The following is a 23,701-nucleotide window of genomic DNA, read 5'->3' as shown; positions in this document are numbered from 1 at the left end:
CAGAGCGATCGAAGCCTTTTGGAAGATGAGTCAAGGGGGGCGGGACGCGCAGCAGCAGCCAGCGTCGGGTGCAAGATGCATCAAGATTTGTTCGAGAGTCGGAAGTGTCAGTCGCATCAGACAGTGTTGTGCTTGTTGTTGATCGTATCGCCCCGCCGATCACTCGTGGACGGACGTTCATGCTGATGTGTGTGTGTGTGTGTGTGTGTGTGTGTGTGTGCGCGCGCGTGCGTGCGCGTGCGCGGCCCACGCACCAAATTCCATATCAAGCAAGGGGTCGCTCCGCACCGGTGCATACAAGATGACGCCTTTTGCCAGCATCGACGCTAGGCGCGACGTCAGACCCAGGCGTATTCTGCCAGGCAAGGTATAGCAGCTATGTGTAAATAGACCGCCATTCAGCCACGAACATTGAAAATGCTCCACGATCGACCGCGGTGATCGAGGAGTGCTGGTCAGGTGGCAGGACAAATGAAGCTTGCTTGATCTTTGACGTCGGCCATCTTGACCCAAGGAATGAGGCAAATCGATTTGAGAACAGTGTGAAGCAGCACGAATAATGAGGCTTGATTGTTGTAGAGAGATGCACTCGAGCACACACACCGCTGCAGTGCCTCGCCCCCCTCGTGATGCCCGACGCATGCGAAGCGGCCGCGCAGACGTGACCCAATGATCTGCACACCTCATTTCTCGCCTTGCTTGCCATTGCATAGGATGGCGCACCGGCGAACGACAGGCTCAGCAGGCAAGCGAGTCTCTGCCAGAGGAATTGCGCGAGAAGAGGTACCGCATCGGATCCTTGAAGGCCTCGGCTCTGCTCGAGGCACACCATCTAAAGACAAGCAAGCAGGCAAGCAGGCAAGCAGCAGGTCGGTTTGCGGCGCCGGATGCAGCCTAACCGTTGGTACCTCGAATAGATTCAGGTTGCCGAGAAGCTGAAACTCAGACCGTCTGTCAGCCAGCTGAAACAGCTACTTGCTCGGGTGCTAGCGCGAGTCGATCCAAAACGCGATTGGACGATACAGTAGTAGTATCGTACACGAAGGCAAGCCTCGTTTTAGCTGAACGAATGAACGAAGCGCTCCGCTGAGATGACACGGAAAGGGGACTTCGAATCGCAGCGAGCGAGGATGTAGGGGTCGTGGATTGACCGTCAGAGCAGACCCTAGCCTTGCGATAGGGTCAGATCAGCTGAACACGCAGGAAACGCAGGCGGCCCAGCTCTCTTGGGGGCCAAATCGATCGGCGCCATGTTGCTACTTGTTTCTGTTTGTCGAGACGGTGAGGAGCCTGTGTAGGAGCAAGGATGCGGTGCTGTTTGCGCGTGTGAGCGCTAGCGGTGAGATGAGCGCGACCGTTGAGCGAGGCGCATGATGTGCGTGCTGCGTGCATCCCACGGCGGGGGATACAGGGCAGCAGGGCAGCAGGGCATTGGGCCGGTGAAGGTCAAAGGCAATGCGAAAGAGGCGTGGGAGCGCGATGCTCGATGAGAGCGAGAAGCGCGCGCGTGGCCGTTGGCTTGCTAGCTCACTTTTGTCCGCTCTCCCTTACATCTGATCTTCATCGTTTCAGGGACCGTCACAGCGGAACAGTCGCATGTCCTCTTGCTCGCACTCAAGCCCCCTTCTTCATCCCCTTGCTCGGCATACAGCGTATCCACAGCGCACATCCAGCACTGCAACACTTTGACTCGCTCGACTCCGCTAAACCCTGCTATCCCACTGCTTCTGTGCCGCCATGACCCTGAAACGTTTCCGAGCGGTCTAGTGCCGGATCAAAGTAAAGCCTCATCGATGCGTGTAACCCTGCCTAGTCCTGTCCTGCCTTGCCCTTGCTTGTCCACCCTGCGGCTCGAAGCGGCTACAAGTGTTGATGTGTTGCTCTTCCCCTCGCAGAAGCCAAGACGATTGGGCCGTCGTGTGCAGCAGATCAGGTTGAGCCTGACGCAGGTGTGCAGCCCTTCTATCCGTGCCACCGCATTTGAGGGTCTGCTGGTGCGTTGGTGGATGGTGTACGTCTGCACTCACCGTGAGGGCGGGCCACAGTGCCCGCATCGCACATTTGTACAAAGAGGTCTGGGCAGGTCAGCCACCTCCCCGCCAGCTCATAATAAACACATCATCCAGTGCCATCTTCCTTTACCTGCGCCTACAGTTTCCCCTCCTTCCTCTCCCTCCATCATCACACTTTTGACACCCCGGGAACAGCCTCTCCATCTCGTTCGTCTCACACGTTCAGCCTGCTACTCCTCGAAAGCTCATCCTTACTATCACGACGTACCGCGACAACCTATACACTTTCCGTACAGTCCCCGTCCACTCGAACACCCTCTCATTGGTGACATCTCAGCCCTGCCCTACTGGCAAAGGTCATCCACGCTCGTTGATCGAAGTCATCTCTGACCACGACATCCTTCCCTGACAAGCATCTCAAACACCATTGGGCAGCACCTCTCAGCCCCAACACAGCCATCATTGCGACGTGGCCGGTCAAGATGACTGATATCAACGATGGCCACCCTCGCGCGTCGCACTCGGTTCCCTCCCCTCCCTCCAGTCAGGCTCACGGACTTTTTCCCTCGCCCAGCTATTCCGACTCGACTCTCGCCTCAGGCGTCGACTCTCATCTCTGCACGCCAGAGAATGGACTGACAAGCCTTCCTCTCCAAGCTCGAAAACAGTCGGCAGACAACACCTCGGCGCGCTTCCTCGGCGGTAATTTGCACTTTGACGAGAACGACATTTTCCTCTCTTCTTCTTTGGAGCTGGAGCAAAGACCGCACTCGGCCAACGGTGCCCCGCACTCGAGCCTTGCTGCCGCGCTTGAATTCGGAATGGGCACTCCAGGCAGTTCGCCGACCAAGGCGTTGGGCAAGCGCTCCTTGCACGTCCGCAATGACTCGACCTCGCGTCGCCATAGCATTCAAGCACTTCTGCCAGCAAGTGCGACGGAGCTCTGTTCAGCATCGGGCGTCAACACGGCCGTCAAGGAGGAGGCTCAAGATGGAGCCGTTCACTCTTCGAACGCAGACGTGTTCGAATTCTCAACCCTGGGCGGCGGCACGGGCGCAGACTTTCTGCTGTCCCCACCTCGTCTCACCGTCAGTCTGTCCTCGCAAGGCGCCATCCAGAGCGGCAACCAGAGCCAAGAAAGCGAAGATTCCAAGCGACGTCGGACGACACCTCTGCCTCACCAGACACCGCAACGGAGTGCTTCGTACTCGCTTGGCCAACACGGAGCCGTGCAACAGACTCCGCCAAACTCTTGGACCACGATGCAAAGCAACGCTGCTCGCGTAGCGAGCTCAGCGGCATCGAGCTGCCTGACTCAGACGCCGTACTCATCGGCGTCTTCTGCGACGGTCCCCGACAGTGTGTCAAGCAGCGGCAGTGCCAGTAGCCGACAACGCCGCCGATCGATCGCTGGGGATATGACGAGCGAGATCGCCGGTCTTACGGCGGGTCTCACCGTGCCATTCATTCAAGAAATCGACCTTCATGCTGCAGGCATGCCAAAGCCTCCTCGTTCAGCACCGCCCATCTCGCCGGAAAACGCAATGCAACAGGCACAAGAGCAAGCCATGAACGCGAACAAGGTCACTGAGCTCAAGATCAACAAGCAAGCCGAAGTATGGCCCGATGATGTCGAGGTCGCTTTCTGGGAGGCTCTTCGACTCATTCCGAAGCTTGGTCGACGCAAAGTCCTGGTCCACGGCAAACCTTGCGGGCGCAATGAGCTCATTGCTGACTACATTGAGCGCAAGACGAACAAGAGTCGCTCGCGCAAGCAGGTGTCAAGCCACATTCAGGTCCTCAAGAACATCAAAAAGGTACGTGCTGGATGACGGTACACTACCGTCACCGTGTGAGCTCATCGACTTTGACGACTTCCACAGGGTGATCCCGAGTTCCAGCAGCTCATCGCTGAACCAGTCACCGAGGAAGACTTCTACATCCCAGCCGGCGGAATGATGTACGCCCAGACTCTTGCCAGCTACGGCTACGGCGGACTTGGTGGGCCCAATCCAATGTTTGGAGACGCAACCTCTGGTCTGCTCTCGCCATACACTCCAAGCGCTGCCCTGTCCAACATGAGCTTGGCCAGTCCGCACACTCCCTCGCCTGCCCTCTCCTCGGTCGGCCTGCCCTATCTGAATAGTCAGCCCGGCACGCCGGGCGGCTTGACCACGGCTCTCAATGGTCTGCAGTTCTCAAGCCCACAGGACCCCAAGGCAGCGGCGTCGGTGTCCTGCCCCATCCTACCCGCAAGCTTCTCCATGTGGGTTCACTGCTCTGCTAGCGAGGACAAGCACGTCTACACTTCATTGGATCGGCAGGCGATGATGTCGATCTCTCAACACAATGCGCAGCTACCTCGACTGCCCTTGGACTCTGTGCGCATTGGCGCTTACCGTTTCCCTCGCTTGGCGGAGATGTACCATCGCCTGCCCTGCCAATTCTTGTATGTGCACGTGCCAATGTCCATTCCTCGTGCGGACGTCTTGCTCCCTCGCTACGACCACTTCAGTACTCAGCTCAGTCTAACGAGCCTTCAAAGCTCTCGACTCACTAGTGTTACTACGGTCTATTCCCACGGCAAACGGGTACTCTCGCTGGTCGAGCCTTTAGATGCCCCACGCCGCGTATCAGGCAAGCCTTCGGTTAGCGGCAACGGTACTGCGGACAGTGGACACGCCGATTCCCAGAACACCGATAGCAGCGTCGACTCGTCCCCGGTCACACCCTCCGACGGAGTTTCTCTCAACGCTTCTGAGAATCGCCATCGTTTTTGGCATCAAGCACCTTTCGCGACAGACTTCTGGGCAGACTTCCTGAGTCGCAATCACCCCGTAAATGTCTACTCCCAGCGTGATGCCAATCAGTCTTTCGGCAAAGAGCCCAGCGAAAGAGCAGCTCTGGGCATGGCAGTTTCTGGTGTCACCATCATTCAAGAATTCGTCATTGCGACGGACGACAATGCTCATCGCCAAGCTGGTGCCACTACTGATTTCAGCAGCGAGAACTCCTTTGTTTCCACTACGGATGCTTCGATGGCTGCCAGCATTGGGGGTCCAAGCTGCAATCTGATTGCCGACGTCTCTGGCTACGTCAGCCCTGGATCAAAGGTGGGCGATGTTGTCCTTGTCATTGCCTGGGATCTAGAATGCGTCGAAGCACTCGGCGGCAAGCCAGGAACACCCACCGTTTCCATGCTCACGGCACCTAGGATGTCGCCGTCGCCAATAGGTCACTACGCTCCGCTGCCTGCTATGTCCCCGCATCATCAGTCAATCAACATGCAGCATATGCCAGCGCAGCACAGACCCACCGCCATGGTGCACACGAACAGTGGTCCAGTCCCCACACTCATCCGCACCCAGGCATCACCGCAGCCTCCTCAAGGTGCTCAGAGCTTTGGATCGATGCCACCGCCATCCATGCCCATGATGAGGTCTCTCAGCGGCGAGAATTTCCACCAACAGCAGCAGCAGCAGCAGCAGCAGCAGCAGCTAGGGCCAACGCTGCTGCGCAAGAGAGGTCTTTCCATCAATAAGCCTAACCTGCAGCTGAATATTCCTCCTGCTCCTTACCTCGGAGGCAACATGGGTGCTGCCATGCAACGCTCCTTTTCGTCGTCGTCCAGTCAGCCAAGTCCCGCCCTAAGCACTCACAACTCCAGCGCTTGGGGCGCGATGCAGCAGAGGGCGATGCTGACACCCATCACGCCGTTCCCACAAGTGGTGTCCACGCCTACTGAGCCTCCTCCGATGCTCAATCACGATGAGACGAAAGCACAGCGCGATCGCCTTGCCAGGGCATGGGCTGCACAAGCCCACGCATCTGCGAATGGCGGCAATGGCATGTTCACACAAGACCTCAACTCGCCACTCGATTTCAACTTTGCACCAAACGTCGGAAGCAACTTGCCCCAGATGCCCAATTTCAACACGCCGCAGCACTTTGGTGACGCCCAGCTCAGCCAATCCCAGCATTCTTTGGCTTCCAATGCACTCGATATGTCTGGTCTTCCTGACTTTACGTCGAACAGCGCAATTGGGCTGTCATTTGGTGAAATGCACAACGGCATGCTTCCCGCCCCAGTCGAGATCAACAACAACGCCATATCGGGCATGGCCTCTCCCGCTTTCGACGTGATGATTTCCCAGACGCCAGCAGCTGGCAGCAGCCCCTTGCCACCTGCTTCTGATGGTGACGCGCTCGCTACGTCTTACTACATCAACTCTTTACTGTCCTCTATGGGCATGGCACCCCTTCCCCAAGACTCTTCCGAGGGCGGGTCTCTCGATGTGAACCGTGGCAGCTAGGGGATCTAAAAGCCGTGTCATGTCAGTCTCACGAGATCTCTTTTCCATGCTCCGATATTCTCTATGTAGCCAATCATCCTTTCTGCCGTCGATGCCTTGCTAGGTCATCGTGTATACCCGTCTTCAACCAGCCCTCAGCCCTCGCTTCCCGATTCGGCAATTGTCGCGGCTTGATGTTCAGCTCCCAATCCAAGTCAACGTCCTCCACTGTTCCCTATTCAGTTGCCCTCACCATAGCCCACTAGTCATACAGCTGTAGCTATCGATTCCTCCAATCACATCGCAGCTCGCACGCACGCACGCACGCACGCACGCACGCGCTTCATCTCTTCATGCTGCATCTACACATTCACCATTGGTCGAGCGTCGGCACCCATGTCGATGACGAAATCTTATCATCTTCTTAGCCCTTGCTTGTCCGAGTTTGCCAGTGACGCTGATGTATGAGGGCTCTCTTCGTCCAGGGCTCTCGTGGTGCGCGGTGGATCAAGTGGTGAGTGATGGGTGCAGGCAGGCCAAGACCCGAGCAAAAAGAAAAGACTTGCAACTGTCAGCTGCCTCTCGTTCCGTCACTGCTGCTGGTTCCGGGCTGCGCGTTCTCCACGAGAGGTACGTACCCATCTGCATGACGCCCACAGCGTTCCTGCCTGCTGCATGCAGGCATGACCGAACGCTCGGAAGGTCTCTCCGGTTGTGGAAGGATGACTCGAATGGATAGGCCGCACCAGATGCTAGTCGGGGCCAGTCACTGAGTGGTGATGATGCGATCCTCTTGACCACCATAGCTCATCATAGGAATCATCAAGAGCTGAACAGGCGCAGACCGACCATGTCCGCAGGAGCGCAAGCTGCAGCGCCACAATTGGAGGGCTCACGGGAGTATGACCAGGCGTTGCAAAGGGTCTTGGCTTTGGCAGAAGGCAGATCAAACAGCATCCATACGGAAGCGGCGGTCGCGAGTCCCGAGGCGCTCGAAGCTGCTATCCAGACGCTGCCGAACGAGCTGCCAGAGCTCGGCTTTGGATTGAAGACAGCGACGGACGTGTTGCTCCACACTGTCGTTCCTGCCCTCAATCCAGGTCATAATGGCGGCAGATACTTTGGCTTCGTTACGGGCGGCACACTGCCCTCTGCGACTGTCGCAGACTTGGTTGTGCCCCTGTTCGATCAGAATGTACAGGTACATCTGCCTAATGAAAGCATTTCCACCGTGGTCGAAGCGCACGCAGTGGCCCTCTCTCAAGACCTCATTGGCTTGTCAAGAGAACGTTGGGAGGGTACCCTGACTACCGGAGCTACTAGCAGCAACGTTATTTCACTTTGCTGCGCACGAGAGGCGGTGATCCGACGTATCATGTCTCGTAGCAAAGCGGGCAATGCATCCGGCCCGACTGTGACTCAAGAGTGGTCTCTCGCCGAACACGGCATCGGTCCAGATACTCCTGCAGTCAACATCTTTACAGCCTTGCCGCACAACAGCATCGCCAAGGCTGCTGCTATCACCGGCATCGGTCGCCAACGAATCGTAGACGTGTCGCGCCGCTCTCGAGCGGTCGATGAGGGACAAACAGAACAAAATGACCAAGAATGCCAGGCGCAAAAGGAAGCAGCCTGCCTCGAGGTCGATTTGGAGAGACTTGAGGATGCTCTGCGGAAAGCACAGCGCGCAGAGCAGGGCGCGGTCGTTGTCATCGGCATGGGCGAGGTCAACACGGTGAGTCTGCAAATCGCAGTGCTGCTAACCGCTGGATGCTAAAGTGCACTTCAACGGGGCACAGGGAGCTCTATGTGGCCAATTGCGTGAGATTCGAATTCTTTGTGACGAGTATCACGCTTGGCTTCACGTCGATGCAGGTGAGCTTCAATGCAAGGTCATGAGGATGCAAACTCCTCGAGCACTAGATGCCTAACATGATGCAGGCCTTCGACTTCCTTTGCAAAGCTTTTGCCGCATTTGCGTGCCTCGTGCCAGGATTCGAGTGGGTCTCGAGTGATCTGGACTTGGCTGACAGCATCACGAGCGACGCTCACAAGCAGCTCAATGTGAGGTGTCTCACCGCAAGAGAGCTGTGATGTGCAGTAGTCTGACCTTCTACTCTTCCGGTGGAGGGGGCCAGGTACCTTACGACTGCGGTTTGTTCTATATCCGACGCAAGACAGCCGCTGGAGCAGTCTCAGGTCTTATCGAGCACGCATCACAAAGTCCGATAGATGCTGTGTTTGGTCCGGGTGCAGGACCAAAGCCGGCGTATCTGGTTGGATCCACTACCTCGACGAGCGAAACAGAAGATTCGCGCACGCTGAGCGGAGCGGAACGGCGTCGGCAATACGCCATGTCACAGCCCTCGCCGCTCTTTCGCAACATCGAGAATTCAAGAAGGTTCAGAGCTTTGCCGCTGTACACCGCCCTCTTGTCGCAGGGCCGCAGCGGCTACGTTGCCCTAGTGAAGCGCAACGTCAAGTTCGCCAAGCGCCTTCGCCGATGGCTCAGGTTTCACCAAGCATTCGAGGTGCTCACTCCTGCGCCCGATGATAAGTTGGCACCAGAAGATGCTAGCCGAGCTAGTCGTGTGCCCTGGGCGCTCGACGAGTGGGGCTACAACATTGTCCTCTTTCGCGCTTCCCAAGCTTGTCCGAATGCGAGACTTGCGGGAGCAGAAGGTGCAGGAAGGCTGGTAGAGGCAATCAAGAAAACTGGTCAAATGTACGTCAGCGGCACCTCGTGGAACGGCAAAGGCGCGGTGAGAATTGCTGTCAGCTCATGGCTGACAGGGCTCGATAAAGATCGCAAGGAATCAGACGATGACTTCAAGATTGTGACAAGCACCCTCGAGGAAGTCATCAGGCTATAGAGTCATCCTTGTTTTCAGATCAAATTTCATTTGATGCGCTTGCTGTGCTTTGTTGCTTGTCGTTCTTTCATGGATCGCATGTCAACCTCCAAGACTGGCCTCAGAATGTGCCGTCAGCTGGCTCATGCAGCCATCTGTTGAGCATGATCAGGGCATTTTGCGGCTGATCCAACGGCACGAAGTGACCGGAGCCCTCAACGATAGCAAAGGTGAACTGTGCATTCGCAAGGCAGGACCAACGTGGAAGGACGTAAGCACGTGTGCGAACCTTCGGCTCAGCTTGAGTCACACTCACATTGCCATAGTTGCGGTATGAACCGGCCTGCTGACCATCGTGACCGATCCAAGGCTTCAGCTCTTGCTTGTTGAATTCCTCCTTGCCGCTCCATTCGAGGTCCAGAGTCCAAGCCTCGTTACCTAGGAAGGGATGGACGGACAAGACGACGCTCAGTGCCAGCTTGACTGCATATCGCACTGCCTGCTCACCAATGTGGTTGCAAATGAAGTCTCGCTTGCCAGAATAGGCGAGCACGCGCACTCCATTTTCCAGCAGACGTTTTACTGAGTGGCGGTCATAGCCGAGCGTCAGCAGACCATGGCTTCGTAAGCAGCCACTGAACTCACCAGCCCATGTGCTCTCTTTTGGTCCATCAGCTGTCGAGTCGAAATTCTCGTAGACTTTGTCGGAGCAGCCGACGAACACACCATCGTGATGGTCACCAGCGCCGCGCTTGTCGATTCCAAGACCCTTCTTCGTGTTTGCGGCATTCAGAAATTGTGCTACCCACTCTTCTTGCTCGTAGTCTCCCCAGTGGGCCCAGTCATAGGTCGATCTGCCGGTGTCTGCCCAAGGCTGTTGCAACGAGTCTTCACAGTAGAGCGTTGCAGCTGCGCAAGCCTTTTCGTCATACCGGCCAGTATGAGTAGGCTTGTTGCATCTGAACGTGTTAGTTGACGTGAAGGGGCGTAAGTCGTGCATGCAGACGACCGAGCTTGGCTACGAGCCAGTCATTTCAACCGGCGCGACTCACTTGTCGACGAGCGCAAGGCAGACCGGAACCGCGGCCCAAAGGTCGTCGCATTGCTCCTTGGGGTAGAAGATGCCATAGCCGCTCTTGTTGGAGCAGGCGTAGTCCACGTATGCTGGGAATTGGTGTTTCGGCGAGGTGATGCCATTTCCGATCAGTACCGACTGCAGACGCACGCCAGGATCAGGTGTCAGGTCAGGACGCGCTCTACCAAGCAAAAACGCTGGCATAGCGCATGGCGCGTCGGCACTCACAGCAAGAGGCAGGGGCTCGATGCCGCGCTCGGGGTGTTCTTTGGCCTCCTCATTATCTCTCAGGAGCTGCTCCGCAATGTACGGGATCCATCGGCCCGCGTAGCTCTCTCCTGCGATGTGGAAAGTGGAGATGCCTTTGCTTTCCTCGCCGTCCTTGGAGTAGATGGATTTGGCATGCATGCCCCATAGCTGCAAAAATGCGCTCGCATCACGAGCAGCAGCGGCAGCGTCGTATATGCGCCCAGGAGCGTCATCCTTACGCGTAGTGTTGGCCCACGAGGCGTAGGAGAAGCCCACGCCTACAGGCTGGTCTAGAAACAGTATGGTCGCGTTGTTGTTCCACGACCAAGGGTTCCATTCTGTGTGAGGACCTTTGCTGGTGTTGAAAGGCGCAGCATTGCAAGGCCCAAGCTCCATGAGCAGTCCGGTAAAGCTCGAGCAGCCCTGAAGAGAGCATCAGTCTAGGTCAGCTAGGGTAGTCCCGAATCCGACCGGCGGCCCGATCGCGAATACTCAACAGGTCCTCCATTCAGCCACAAAGAGGTGGGATCCTCGTGCGGTCGACCGCTACGAGATTCGAATGCCCAGAAGTAGAAGTGCTCAATGGTAGCGTTGGGGTGTTTGCCGCCTGCGCTAGCAAGGTCGCTGCCATCCTGATGGCGGTGGAGCGCGTCCACGTCCACGTCGAGATAACCCGACCATGAGCGAGCTGAGCTGCGCTCGCAAAGATCTTTGGGAGGTTCAGTGAACCGCAGAGTGTGCGCGGGTACGCTGGGGTGCTTGACCAGAGTCTCAAAGCTGTCACCTTCCTTCGACAGGCTCACGGTGACTTCAGCCTTTGGCAGCGCGGGGTCCTGAAGCTCTGACAGGAAGGGGATCTGTGCACACAGCGCCGCGAAAGGAAGGCTTGCACACGCGGCAAGAAGCAAAGAGCAGCGCATGATCGAAAGATCTGCCAGTCACGAGTGCGATGGCGCTAGGAGAGTCAAGCGTCTGCAAGTCAGAGGTCAATAGGATGATGAGCGTCAGTGACTTGGGAGATGAAAATGTTGAATGCCGCTCCATATGGTTCTGGCCTCCACCCTCCAGACCTCGTGCGCAGCGTGCAAGTCAAGAGTTGTGAGTGTGCGTCAAAAGTCAAACTCATCAACGCAGACAAGCGCAGACCCGCAACAAAGTCAAAGCACGTGACGCGCATCTCTAGCAGGAAGCGCCGGCGCACGCGTATACGCGGTGGTACGGTACCGGTACACGCGCGCTGCGTTCAACGGCTTCATTCTCGGATTGACGGTTGAGCTCGAGCGACAGCTACACACAAATAGCATGCAGGGCAGACAGCAGTTGCTCGCGCATGGCTTCAAGCATCCACCATCCACATGCGCCGTCATCACCGTGTGTGGCCGCAGCCATGCGCTTCCCAGCAATGATTGATGACGACATTTCCTTAGCCCGAAGCAAGCCAGGCATCATGTTGCCGCAAAGCGCACACTCTTTTGACTGCACGCGCTGTCCTCAACGCAGGGGTCGCTAGTCGCAAGCATCGTGCAGTGCGCTGTCAACCTCGTTGGCCAGTATGTGATGGCACATCGCCATGCAAGTGCGCAATCAACGGTCGAGGCTCTTCATTCATGATTGTAAGACATTCCTCCCTGCACCCAGTGCTTCTGAGGCTATAGAGTTCTCACCGCGCGCATACGACGCAGGAGTATGGGCGTCAGGAGTATTTGCGTGACTCAAGGATACTTCCCCTAACCTGCCTGCTGACCAGGTCATTGCTGATGGCCAACTCGCGGAGGGTGACAGCCGATACAGCATCACCGTCATCACGCCTCTCTTCCTCAACTTCCATTCACACGCGTCTACACTCCGGTGAGCATTCTGCCCTCCCTCTTTACCTCTCACTTTCCCCTTCCACATCCCTTCAGCAGCTCTGCCTCGTCAACGTATCTCCTCTTCGCTTTGCCAATCCCTCGGACTGGACATCGCGTTCTTTGCAACAGCATAGATCTCCTTGCGTGGCAACTGATCTCGGTGATGGCGCTTTAGAAGGAGAACGCCCTCTGAAGTCCCGATCAAGTCAGCCCGTATGCCATAGACTGGCATCTCTCCGACGACGTAGGGTAGAGCTCTGTCATCCAAATGCCCGAGGCGCAGCGCGCTGTTGATGCGCGCCGCAAGGCCTCGCACAGGAAAAGACATGCACAGATCGCAAGACGAGGGGCGGACAAGGCTGGATGGTGGTCGCAGAAGGATGACCCTTCTACAGAGCAATATTCCCAGAGGCCACACAAACAGGAGCCAAAGGCAGACTCGGACGCTCGCAATGCATCTGCAAATCGAATGAAGCTCAGAAGAGCCACTCCGTTTCGCATCGAACAACGGTCTGTGGACCATGACCAGGAATCTTCAAAAGCAAAGCACTCTTTTCACACCGCACCCCGCTCGTCCACTCATCACTCGGCTTCAATCTCGACGCCTTGTCCTTCTGTACCAAGGCATAGTGCAATACCTTCAGCTCTCACATCCAGCACGACCATCACCGATCGTAGCCCCGAGTCCAGCAGTGATGTGTCCGCCGACTACCATCCCGTAGCAAATGATCACGGAGCCGGCTGGCAGCTGCGCCCTAACACACCGGCGGGTGTTGCAATCACGGTCTGCATCATCGTCCTACTGTTATTGATCTTGATGTCACTCTGCACGCTACTCGCTCGTCGATGGCGCAAGCAGCCATCATCCCAACGATTGCAGCTAAGTGACAGGGCACAATCAGCATCCTTGAAGGATTGGCGCACCACGCGGAGTGAAGTTGGATACACGGCTGGCGTTTCCACACACGAAGCATCAAGACTCAGGGCGTTGTGGCAAAAATCAAGCGAAGTCGTCACGAAGATGAAAAGAGCCCTAAGGCCAGGATCGAGGTCATCTCGAAGTGAGCGCCGTTCGAACATCTTGGCCACGGGCAGTCGTGTGAAGCTTACGGATGCGGCGAGTGGTGCATCCGGCGCCTCTGTGCCGATGTCCGCAAGGAGCGTGCCGTCTTCGCCCCTGGTCAATGACGCGCCGACGGGAGCGGTCGCGACTGCTGTGCGCACTGCTTTCGGCTTGATCGAGCAGTATCCCACACGACTTCCTCAATCGCAGGCAAGTCCATCGCTCTTGTCACCTGCAGGCCAGACAAGAAGTCCGTATGCGTTTGCGGGAAGCCCAAATATGAGCAACTTGCTGGATCTGAATTTTGCTGCGCCAGCTCACGAGCGCAACAAGGGCGTCAACTCAGGAATGGCTGTATCGAGCGCTGCTCGTCCCAACCATCACCTCTCCTCCACCGCACGTGGCACCAAGCAGCGTCACGCTTTTGACACCGCTGACAGCCCGAGGCTGCCACCTTTAGCAGTCTTTGGCTCGCCAAGGCGTGCATCTGTCCTTGCTTCGCCTCAGCTCGGCTCGCAGCCGGCCAATGAGGGTAAAGCTTCGTCATCTCGTCCGAGCTCCGCAAGATTGTCTCCTGTGCTGGGTCGTCATGGCTCGGCTTTGCGCTCGCAGTCAGCGTTGTCTAGAGAAGCGCAGCATGAGTCTACAAACGGTCACCCGCAAGCAAGAAGCACACAAGAGGCAGGAAATGCCCGACCACGCGCCTCGGCCGCCTTCGTAGGACTTGGCATAGGCATTGGCCGCGCGTTCGGCTCCCAGTCTGACCTCGGCCTTGCCAAATGCCAAGCTACCGACGTTTTCGAGACGGCACCGCCGACACGCGGCTTCATGGTGCCAGCCGACGATCAGGAAGACCTCTCACAGCTTGCATCAGCAACGATTAGTACTTTAACAGAATCCGGCGTTGCTGACGCCAAGCACGATCCTACTTCCTCTGTGAAAGCCTCGACGGCGCACCCAACCCACGAAGACCACGCAGAGGCACGGCAAGGTCTGGACAACGAAACAATCGAGCTAGGCCTTCTTTGGCAACCTCTGCCAAGCGTGGACTCTTTGCGAGGAGCCAAGTCTTTTCAGCTGACGAGTGAGCCTTCAACAGACGGCTTTGCGCAAGGAATTGCTTCGGAGAACAAGCGCGATGCGGTCTATGACCTCACGGATGAAGAGTCTGACCTCGCTGCGATCAGCGCTAGCAGTAGCGAGAGAAGCTTTACAACGCTTGCGGATGGAGCTTTGGTCTCGAACCGGGTCCTTGCCGCATTAGAGGCGGCTGGCATGTCCCCCTGCGCCGAGAAAGTGAATCCGCTCGATCTGACCACCGTGGCCCAGGAACACTCTGTAGATGCGGGCGATGCCTCGGGCATAGTCATTTTCGCTGGCAACAGAGTGCCAGCAAGGCTCAGTGATGCTCATGCCAGCCGTCACAGCTCAAGCACGACATTCTCAACCGCTCCTGGTGACATCTCCGTTAATTCGGCTTATGGAGCAGCCATGAAGAGTGTACACGCCAGACTTCTGCGTGCCAGTGCAGTAACCCGACGAAGAGCAAATACTGTCGTCATGCCCATGACCAATACGGACCCCGGTAACGTGCCCACTGGTCGAGCAAGGGCTCACTCGCAACCAAAACGGCGCTTGGCAACCATCGACGATCCCGACTTCAGTATGCACACGCGAGCCTCTGACGCTTCGCTGCGCCTTGGTCGCTCCAACCACCGCACACCTCCTGCTTCCGTCCAGAAAAATGCAGTAGCGCTATTCCAAGAAACGCCGCAGTCGATGTATTCGATGGCCAGCTACGTGTCTGTCATGAATGGGCAGAGATTGTGGTCCGCATCACCAGAAGCTTTGCAGACGCCGGCCCCGCTGCTGGCAAGAAGATCCTCTTCGTCCTCTCAGGAAGCAGCTATCACCTCTCCTGCGGCTTTCCAACGCACTCCGTTCGACCTTGCAGAGTGCTCTACGCCACTTGCATCCAAAGTTGAGCCACACTTGACGAAGAGCCCAAATTTGCCTAAGTCTTCGCAGCTCAGATCGTCGTCATCACAAGCCGAAGATGCTTTATTGGCCTTCTTCGCGACCGACAGTCAAGCTCATCAGCTTCCGGCTAGTCCCCTCTCCGATTCTGCATCTACGCCGGTCGCGACGCCAACATCTGACTTCCAGCATCGGACGCTTTCGATCGTGAGCGTGGCGTCTGACATCGCGCCCAAAGCCATTCTTGTCGATATAGGTGCGGGACCCGTGCGCGCACCTATTCATGGCGCCAATTGGGACTTTCATCGACCTCATCGCGCGATGGCAGCCCCAGAGCGCCACGACTTGCCCTCCGGCCCAGCCCGCGCTGTCTCCGTCAGTCCAACCTCCTCGCCAACAGCGAGAATCTGGGAGCGAAGAAGGCTTTCGACACCTCCACGTACAGTCCGGCCACGCACGCCAAGCGGTCCAGAAGCAGCAGAAGTGCTTCGTGACGCCATCACCCTGCTACAGAGCCGAGAGCGTCCTTTGGCTCCTTCCAACTCCAATCACACTGCGGTCGACAGCATCAGTCTGAGTGCTTCGGATTCTGGACAGAGCCTCGAAGTCAAGGCGCAGCTGCTCTTTCAGGATGTCGCATCAGCCACTGGCAAACGCTGCTCGACTGGCCCCTCGATCCGCTCTTGGAGCGATGAGGAAGATGAGCTTTCTCGCATGAGTGCTGGTCCGGGGCCGTCTCCTCTGGCAGCACACCGTTTGCTAGCTGTGCAAAGAAAGCCGACGCAACACCCGCGCAAGACTACACGCTCCCGATCAGGATCATCGCCCACCCCTGTGCGAACCTCCGCTCCTTCGAAGGAGGTGAAAGGGAAGATTTACTCCAATTCGCGGCAACGAGCTTCCACAGAAGGCGGCTCGGGTCGTTCAAAGCACCGCGAAGCCCAACAAAGCCGTTCTGCACCCAGCACCATTTCTCGCACTGCACCGACTACGAATGGCCAGGAGACAGCCGCACCTTTTGACCATCGTCCTCCACCAGATCACGTCACAGCCGCATCTCTTGCTGGCTACCTGAAAGAAGTATCAAGCTGCCCAGGCTCACCTCAGCACACGACTGCAAGGAGTGCACTTAGACCCCTTCATCTGCAGCCGTCGAGGATCCCGAGGCCCATACCTAGAGAACGGCTTGTGACTCAAGCAGCACCGCCGCCATCTAAACGCTACTTACACGCTAGGAACACTTCTGTTCCCGATCTCCACGCCCTTGTCCATGTTTCGGAGAACGTTGCAGGCATCGGCGCGCGACGTGACCCCAGTAGAGGTCAAGGATCTGCTGCAAGGGTCGATTTCCAGAATTTGCAAAGCCGGAAACGCCGCGCGACAGCGGAGGCTGGCACGCATAGCAAAGCTTTGAAGTCACCCTCGATCGGACCGGTCTCAGTGCGGCGAGGTCTCGTCCCGCTTCAGCTGGTGACCGACAATCTCAGCCCCAACACCGGTCGTAACCGAGCGCGCGAGAGCGACTATGCTAGCCCAACCATGCAGGTGAGAAGAATGCAAGTGCCTGAGCATTCTTCTCTAGCGCTGACATCCTTATTTGTGCCCAGGTTTTCCGTTTCTACGATTCCCGTCGCAGCATCATTGAACAGCACTGAATTTGGGACTTCGTACTTCAACTCCCCATTCTCAGCTTCAACACCTCGTGGTCGTTTTTCCCCGCATTTTCCCCTCTCCTATCACAGCCCTCTTTCTCCGCCATTCTAGGAATCTGGCCACAAAGAGCTGCTCGCTGTAGCCTGGCCGATGCGCCTGCTTCTTCCATCCTCGCGCTTCTCCCAAGTCCCACACCCACGCTCATTCTTGACTCCGCACTCTCGCTAGATCAGCACACACACCCACATTCACTACTCGACTCCAAGTCTGTCGCCGCATTACATACCCAGCTCGCTTGTCTGGCGGCGCTGCACCTTCATTTCCCTACACCTTACTCGGCCTCGCAAGTCCTACTAGACTGTATTTCAAATCGCTGCGATTATTGCATGCTCATTCCGTTCTCTTTGACGTGAACAGCCACACTTTTGCTATGTGGCTAGCGCTTGGTGAAAAGCACTCCGCATCTTCGGGCTGATTGTCACGCCGTGAGCTTCGTAGGTGTTCAAGACCTGTCTCAAGCCATTTCGAAGGGTTTGTTGGAGTGGTGCGGCGTTCTTCGACCAGGCAAGAGCCACTCGTTGCTGTGCGTGATCAAGCGCGCTAGGGCCTACCGGCAAGGTGCTCTCGGCTGAGCTACTTGCCCCTGCTTTTTGACTAGCACGCTTCTCCGACCGATTCGCTGCCTCGTCGGCAGCGACGGCCTCAGCCTCCGCTTCTCGCTGCCACTGATCCAAGTCTTTGAGGAGCTCTGCGCACGCAGCAATGACTTCTTCCGAACCAGCTCTGGTGTGAGAAGCCCCGGCGAGGCTGACGCTACCGTAAACGTCTTCCGTCACGCTCAAGGACAGAAGAGATGTAGCTGCATGTGCTGCCCAAGCACTTAAGGCTGGACTTGCAGGGACCAAGCTATCCAATAGTACCACGTTCGATGTTTCCCATGCAGAGGACGACGGCAAGTAGCCCAGGATGAGGTCCCTCTGCGTGGCTGGCAGGAGGCGGAAGAGCGACCTGCTGGCTGCGAACGCTGTATTGATCACCGACGCAAACGCCGCAGCAAGTGGATTCGCTTGCTGGCTGGGCGTGGCTGGAGATGCAGTCTGCTCCTGAGCACTGTTCGACTTTTGCGGGACTCCTGGCGTGCTGGCGGGTGCGGAGGGTGCGAGTCTGTGCATGAGCTGATTCAAGTTCGGATCCCTACTTTGCGATGTTGCAGGCTGCACAGCCGTCGAAGACCCTGCTGAGGTGTTGCTGGGCCGAGGAGGGGCGGCTGGAGCAGTTGAAGATGCCGTCGGACTGATACTGCATGCTGAAATCAATTTCTCCCACAGAGTTGGAGCGGGTGCGCGAACAACGGTCTGATCCGGCACCAGCACGTCATGCTTTGCTCCCGTGGATGAGATGCGCGGCTTTGCGCTAGGAGTTGTGACCACAGCAGACGCGCTTCCAGCAGGAGCGACGGGCTTGCCTCTCCTGACGACGAGTTCCCTTTCAGACTCGAGCACCGATAAGCACTCCGTCGCAATGTTTGCCCAGGCGCTCTTGCGGCTCAATGGCAAGGAAGCAATTAGGGCTGCATTATTGACTCCATCTGCCAGTGCTCCACTAGGTACGTCGCCAACGTCTTTCCACAGAGCTCTCCTCCACACCTCATCCACGTTGGACAGATGTGCGAGTTCGGCAAAAGCAAAATACGAGTAGTACTCCTGTACCGCTGTTGGAGAAGGAGTGCCTACGTTTCCTCGTCGCGCTGCGAGGCCTCCTATCAAGCATCTGACCTGACCCTTTGCATAGGCGGAGACATTCGCGGGCTGACTGGAGTAGGTATCCCACAGCACGTATGCGAGTTCCCAGATAACGGCGCTTGCTGCTGCCAGCGAGCTGAGCTGGGTCGCCAGCCCTGGACTTTGACTGAGGAAGGGCGTGGCGAACGAAGGAATAAGCAGCGGTCGTAAGGATGACTGAGCTCCTACGAGGCGCAGCACAGCGCGGAAAAAGGGGCGCCTGATGAAAAGGTAGATGGAGAACTCTACGGTAGAAGCTGCCAGTCCGAGAAACAAGGCTGGCAGAAGGCGCCGCTTTACTGCAGTCGAGACGCGTTGAGAAATACCGATGTGGAACGGCGAGGTCTCAAAGGGTGGCAGAGGTCGACGTGGCCGCAGAGCAGTCCTTGTAATCGCATATACCAAGCCGAAGATAGCATTCAGGCTCACCAAGGCGAAGATGCGCTCGTTCGGTCTGGTGACTGTGCTGAATGGTCCACCTCGAGGTCCCACTTTGACAATAATGTAGGGCGACCAGGCAGAGGAGGTCTCTGGCGAGTAGAGCCAAAGAGCTGTTGCATGTCCGATGGCAAGAATTGCGCCGCTCACGACGTATGCGCCCAGATTGGTCTGTGTTCTAGAGGACCGCAGGGCTTCGATGGCGTATCCTCCTCGACTGCCAAATGGCGGCGAAAAGCCAAGAAAGCTCCAACGTGCGGGTTGAGTTGCCGGCTGGCTCAAATTCCATTTCAGCAGCACGAAGAGTGGCAGGACTGCAGCCACATAAACGATCACTGAGAGCAGGACGATCGTAGGCCTCAGAAACGATATCAGGCCTGATGACGAGGTGACCAGCAGAGCGGAGAGAGTGAAGTGGGTCGCTACGAGCTGCAGCGTGTACATGCGCAGCAATCGTCTGCGGAGGACGTCCTGGAAGCGAAAGAAGGAAGGTGTGACCATCAGAGTGAGCATACGTGGCAGCCGAGCCTTGTGTAGGAGGACCGCTATGGAAAGCAGCTAGCCATGCGCAGGAACAAATGGGAGAGTACGTGCGCAGAGCTGTTGACCCGCCTTTCTCGCCAACGAATTTACAGCGACCTCTGCTGTCCACCTTGTGCATCCCCACAAACCTCGCACCAAACCTGGACCGCGGCGGGATGAGGCTCACCTTGATCAACGACTCATAGGACGCGTAGGCATTAGATTTGAGCGCACCATTTCGGGACACGCCGCTTGAGAGAGGGGCTGCGGCAGGCGGGAGCATCCTTGGCGGTAAGCTCCGCGAGAACCTGCTTGAAGCCAGCTACCAAGACGCCTCTGTCTGGTGATGCAGCTCTTCTGCCATGAGTGAATGCTGCTCTGCGTCCAAAATGTGTCAGATTCTGCGCGGAACGCTCGGGTATGGAAAGAATGCTTGTCGAATGTCGGCGGACGAGAGAGGCAGATGTTGATATGTTGATGTCACTCGGCGGACTTCAAAGACTCATCATGACTTGTACTCTTGACTGAGCGACTCGCTGCATATTTGCCCTGGGAGTTAATCGCGCGCGCGAGAAGAACTCCACGCGCGACCCAACTGATCACGTGGGCAAAGGGGTTGCCCGCCCTGCCTGCCAGTCAAGCCGTCGTTCACATCATTCAAGATTTGATTCTTGATTTTGATTCACGATTCCGATTTGACTTTGATCAGCATCTTAGTTGTTTTGGTATTCGAGTTTGACTCGCGAGTAGTGAGTTGAGTCACTCAACTTTACATTCACATTTGATTCACGGTTCAAGAACTACGATTGGGTCATTCTCAAGTACGTACGTACAAGAAGCTTGAGTGGAACCAAGGACAAGACGAGTCTTGAGGAGACCATTTCCCTTACAAAGCCGTGACGCGGAGGCAAGCATATCACAGAGCTGTATGATCGCAAGCTCCACAAATGACTTCGAACAAGCAATGGCGCGCACGTGTGCGAGATTTAGCGCGGCATTTTTCGCGTGCAACGAGGGGGGAAATGGTACAGTCGCGAAAGGAAGGGCTGAATCAAAGAAAGGTGAGGTTCTTCTCATGGAACAGGACACTGATTGTCTCTGATGGTGGGCGGTGCGCCAAGAGGGAGAAAGTGAAGTTTGTATAGGATGACCCAGTGGAAGAGGTCGCAACGGTGACCAAGTGAGCAGGAAGAGCAGATGCAAGAGGGGTTGCGTGGTATTTGGCAAGCAAGCAAGCGATGGCGAAAGAGACAAAGGAAAGGTGTGATATTTTGCGCACATTCTACCAAAGGCTCACAATGGTCTGTCTGAGACCTTGCAGGAAGTTGAAGCTAGGCACCGTGACGGCGCATCCACCTTGATCGATAAAGTTGGTCTGTGTGAGCGTCAATTGCGGCTGGTTGTTGACAGCGATGGTCGCAAGAGTCTTTTGCGTAGGGTTGTACTGAGGCCAGCCCAATTTGGGCAGACCATTGACAGGATCCCTAGCGAACTCCGCCCAAGCGTGCTGCATCAGGCGCGAAGTCTTGTCTTGCTCCGGTGTGATCGTCGCCTTCTTGGATGGATTGCCCAGGTAGTATGGCGGGTATGTGCCGAATAGCATCGGGCACTCTGCAAAGTGGTAGGATCCAAGAGCGGGGTAACCTTGCGTAAAGTCTTCCCAAGCACCGTGATACTGGTAGCGCCATGTTGGCGCGCCGACACGAGCGCGGTCAGCAGCGTTGGTCATGGCTGGACATGTCCACAATGGAGGAGTGAAAGCTGCGTCACTGATTTTGACGATCAATGTGTTTCCAGGGTCGTCTGAGAACAGAGTAGCCTCGTTGGAGTTGGTGCCGATCATCGTTGGGATTTTGGAGACTCTGCCGGTGTTGCTGCGCAATGCGTAGTCTTGGAACCAGGTGTGACCGTCAGGAGTGGGACCGAATTGGACGGTGTTGTCCGAGGTGATGAGCTTCACCGTGGCGTTGACGAGGTCCATCATGGGCACTTTCTGCATGCATTGGAATTGCGTCTGACCGCCTGATCGACCACAGCCGAGGCTGTCCGAAACGGTGTTCCACTCAGAGTCGTACCTGGCAAAGTTGAAGATGGATTTTGTGCCAGACGCGAGCTGCAAGCCGATCACGGAGCCCGAAGAGACGATGAGCGAGCTCGCCACAGCTGGCTTGTCGACGTGAGCGTAAGAGTAAGCGTCGATCATGGTCGAGCCACTGGAGCCCCCAAACAATGTGATCTTGCTCGGATCACCGCCGAATCTGGCGATATTCTTTTGGACCCATTCTAGAGCGAGCTCCATGTCGAGGAGTCCGAAGTTCCATCCGTCAGCAGCATTCTCCTTCTGTTTCGTGACGTAGTCCGACAGAGGGTTGCCGAAAATGCTGTGCCTGTATGCAAAGGAGACGACGATGACGTCTTCATTTGCGGCAAAGTTGTTGCCTCTGTACAGCGGAATTGTTGCTGTGCCGGTGTTGAAGGAGCCGCCGTAGACCCAGAACAAGACAGCTGCACCTCCTTTGCCGTTCGCAGCGAGCCTAGCCTTTGCACCCTGACGCGTAGATTGCTTGGCCCAGATATTTACTCTCAAGCAGTCTTCGGACCATTTGCTGGGAGGATCGATCTGCTGTCCTGTGAAGGCGAGCTTGGCGTAGCTGCTAGCGCTCTGGACAGAAGGGCAACTGGGACCGGCATTCGAAGCGTCGAACACGCCATCTGCAGACGGTGCCAGGGTGGATTTCGTGAAGCGCTTTGCGCCTGAGGTATCTGCACCGTAACGGACACCCAGCCAGCGGTAGACGCCGTTGCCATCGTCGACGCCGCGCACTTGACCAGATGTTGTTTTGACCAAACGATAGTCGACAGCTCTGCCCTCTAGGGCTGCGTGAGCCTCAACGGCGGCGGCATCTGCAGTGCGAGCAGCGAGCTCGTTGTGGTGGGCGTCTTCGACTGCTGACGGAGCGCATGCGACTGCTGCGAGAAGGGCAGCCAATGGTGCGAGCAAAGAGAAACGCATGATGAAGTTGTCGATGAAGTGTAAGGCTGGAAGAAGATGTTTATCAAAGGAAGGTGGAAGAGGGGGGAAGAAGGGGCCAGTGCCTGGGCAACGAGAACGATGCGAGTGGAGGAGAATATGGATTCAGGAAGGTAAACAGATGCGGCACTGCTTGGTAGGCAGTCAGCCTTGACCGGAGGCAGGTAAGGTGGAGTGGCGAATGGAGTGCGAAAGGGAGTGTATGACGAGAGCGACCGACCGTCGAATGATGTGAAACGGTATTCACCAGCGTCCTTTTGTGGGCTGGCTGGCTGGCTGGGGTTGCGATGCCTACCCAGATGCCGTCGGAAAGTGGGTCATTGCTCGGTGCAGATCAGCAGAAAGAGCCTATCCACATTGCCGATGCGAGTGAGTATATGGCAAGGGTCAGACACGGTCACCTCGACACAAGCACTCAGACTCTCGTAGACGTGGCTCATGGAAAGCTTGATACTCTGACTGATGATTGATCAAGCTCGGCTTGTTGGGGAATGTCCTGCGTATGAACGCACGAGCTCGACCTAAGCGGGTGCCTTGCGTCGTCTTGGCCAAGATGGCCCGGGGCAAGCTGCAACGCACGCATGCTGCATCAGCTGGCCGGACACAGCAGTAGTCACTGAGTGATATTTCCCTTGACCTCTGTTGTTTCACCGCTAAGGTGACGAGCAAAGAAACTCCGCACTCGACTTGCTAAGGACCCAGAAGGATCGAAGCGTATTTCTGCGCGCCGGCCTAAACCTGCAGCCGCGCACGCTTCTGCTGCATGCTGCTGCTGCTGCTGCTGCTTCATCACTTTGACTGGCTCGGTTCGCGAGCCGTGGCAGGCACTCTACCTGCATATACACGGTGCAACCATGTGTATGTGCAGTACAGCGAGACCCTCTTCTGAAACCTAACGGACTTCGG

The 23,701-nt window shown here is 56.7% G+C and overlaps 7 protein-coding genes across 7 annotated transcripts; 4 read left to right on the top strand and 3 right to left on the bottom strand.

Moving 5' to 3' along the window:
• Positions 1-1,557: 1,557 nt before the first annotated feature.
• IE81DRAFT_88063 (hypothetical protein) lies at positions 1,558-2,453 on the top strand. Its single transcript, XM_025517715.1, has one exon. The coding sequence runs from the start codon at positions 1,794-1,796 to the stop codon at positions 2,400-2,402; it is 609 nt and encodes a 202-aa protein (XP_025370523.1). The 5' UTR covers positions 1,558-1,793; the 3' UTR covers positions 2,403-2,453.
• Positions 2,454-2,833: 380 nt separating this feature from the next.
• IE81DRAFT_337033 (hypothetical protein) lies at positions 2,834-6,325 on the top strand (the record flags this gene model as incomplete). The annotated part of the gene is made up of 7 exons (XM_025515495.1): positions 2,834-3,100; positions 3,131-3,336; positions 3,373-3,449; positions 3,507-3,829; positions 3,896-4,135; positions 4,163-5,862; positions 5,920-6,325. 7 exons carry the CDS (start codon positions 2,834-2,836, stop codon positions 6,323-6,325), a joined length of 3,219 nt encoding a protein of 1,072 aa, XP_025370522.1.
• Positions 6,326-7,202: 877 nt separating this feature from the next.
• On the top strand, positions 7,203-9,111 carry IE81DRAFT_282758 (PLP-dependent transferase; the record flags this gene model as incomplete). The annotated part of the gene is made up of 6 exons (XM_025511546.1): positions 7,203-7,850; positions 7,920-8,039; positions 8,104-8,179; positions 8,268-8,368; positions 8,443-8,503; positions 8,615-9,111. Coding segments are annotated over 6 exons (1,503 nt in total), but the record flags the coding sequence as incomplete, so codon positions are not given.
• A 69-nt stretch (positions 9,112-9,180) lies between these two features.
• Positions 9,181-11,550, bottom strand: IE81DRAFT_322429 (alpha/beta-hydrolase). Its single transcript, XM_025513639.1, has 7 exons — positions 10,978-11,550; positions 10,460-10,903; positions 10,209-10,369; positions 9,802-10,115; positions 9,664-9,738; positions 9,473-9,594; positions 9,181-9,391 (listed from the first exon to the last, which is right to left on the bottom strand). Exons 1-7 carry the CDS (start codon positions 11,398-11,400, stop codon positions 9,278-9,280), a joined length of 1,653 nt encoding a protein of 550 aa, XP_025370520.1. The 5' UTR covers positions 11,401-11,550; the 3' UTR covers positions 9,181-9,277.
• Positions 11,551-12,487: 937 nt separating this feature from the next.
• On the top strand, positions 12,488-17,034 carry IE81DRAFT_88041 (hypothetical protein). The gene is made up of 2 exons (XM_025517714.1): positions 12,488-16,915; positions 16,978-17,034. The coding sequence occupies exons 1-2, from the start codon at positions 12,599-12,601 to the stop codon at positions 17,023-17,025; spliced, it is 4,365 nt and encodes a 1,454-aa protein (XP_025370519.1). The 5' UTR covers positions 12,488-12,598; the 3' UTR covers positions 17,026-17,034.
• Positions 17,035-17,308: 274 nt separating this feature from the next.
• On the bottom strand, positions 17,309-20,248 carry IE81DRAFT_322428 (hypothetical protein). The gene is made up of 2 exons (XM_025513638.1): positions 19,952-20,248; positions 17,309-19,713 (listed from the first exon to the last, which is right to left on the bottom strand). The coding sequence occupies exons 1-2, from the start codon at positions 20,045-20,047 to the stop codon at positions 17,452-17,454; spliced, it is 2,358 nt and encodes a 785-aa protein (XP_025370518.1). The 5' UTR covers positions 20,048-20,248; the 3' UTR covers positions 17,309-17,451.
• Positions 20,249-20,550: 302 nt separating this feature from the next.
• IE81DRAFT_322427 (alpha/beta-hydrolase) lies at positions 20,551-23,250 on the bottom strand. Its single transcript, XM_025513637.1, has one exon. The coding sequence runs from the start codon at positions 22,775-22,777 to the stop codon at positions 21,047-21,049; it is 1,731 nt and encodes a 576-aa protein (XP_025370517.1). The 5' UTR covers positions 22,778-23,250; the 3' UTR covers positions 20,551-21,046.
• Positions 23,251-23,701: the final 451 nt, after the last annotated feature.

Source organism: Ceraceosorus guamensis, assembly GCF_003144195.1.
Source record: "Ceraceosorus guamensis strain MCA 4658 unplaced genomic scaffold IE81scaffold_20, whole genome shotgun sequence".
NCBI lineage: Eukaryota > Fungi > Basidiomycota > Exobasidiomycetes > Ceraceosorales > Ceraceosoraceae > Ceraceosorus > Ceraceosorus guamensis.
This window is presented reverse-complemented; position numbering and strand designations above follow the sequence as displayed.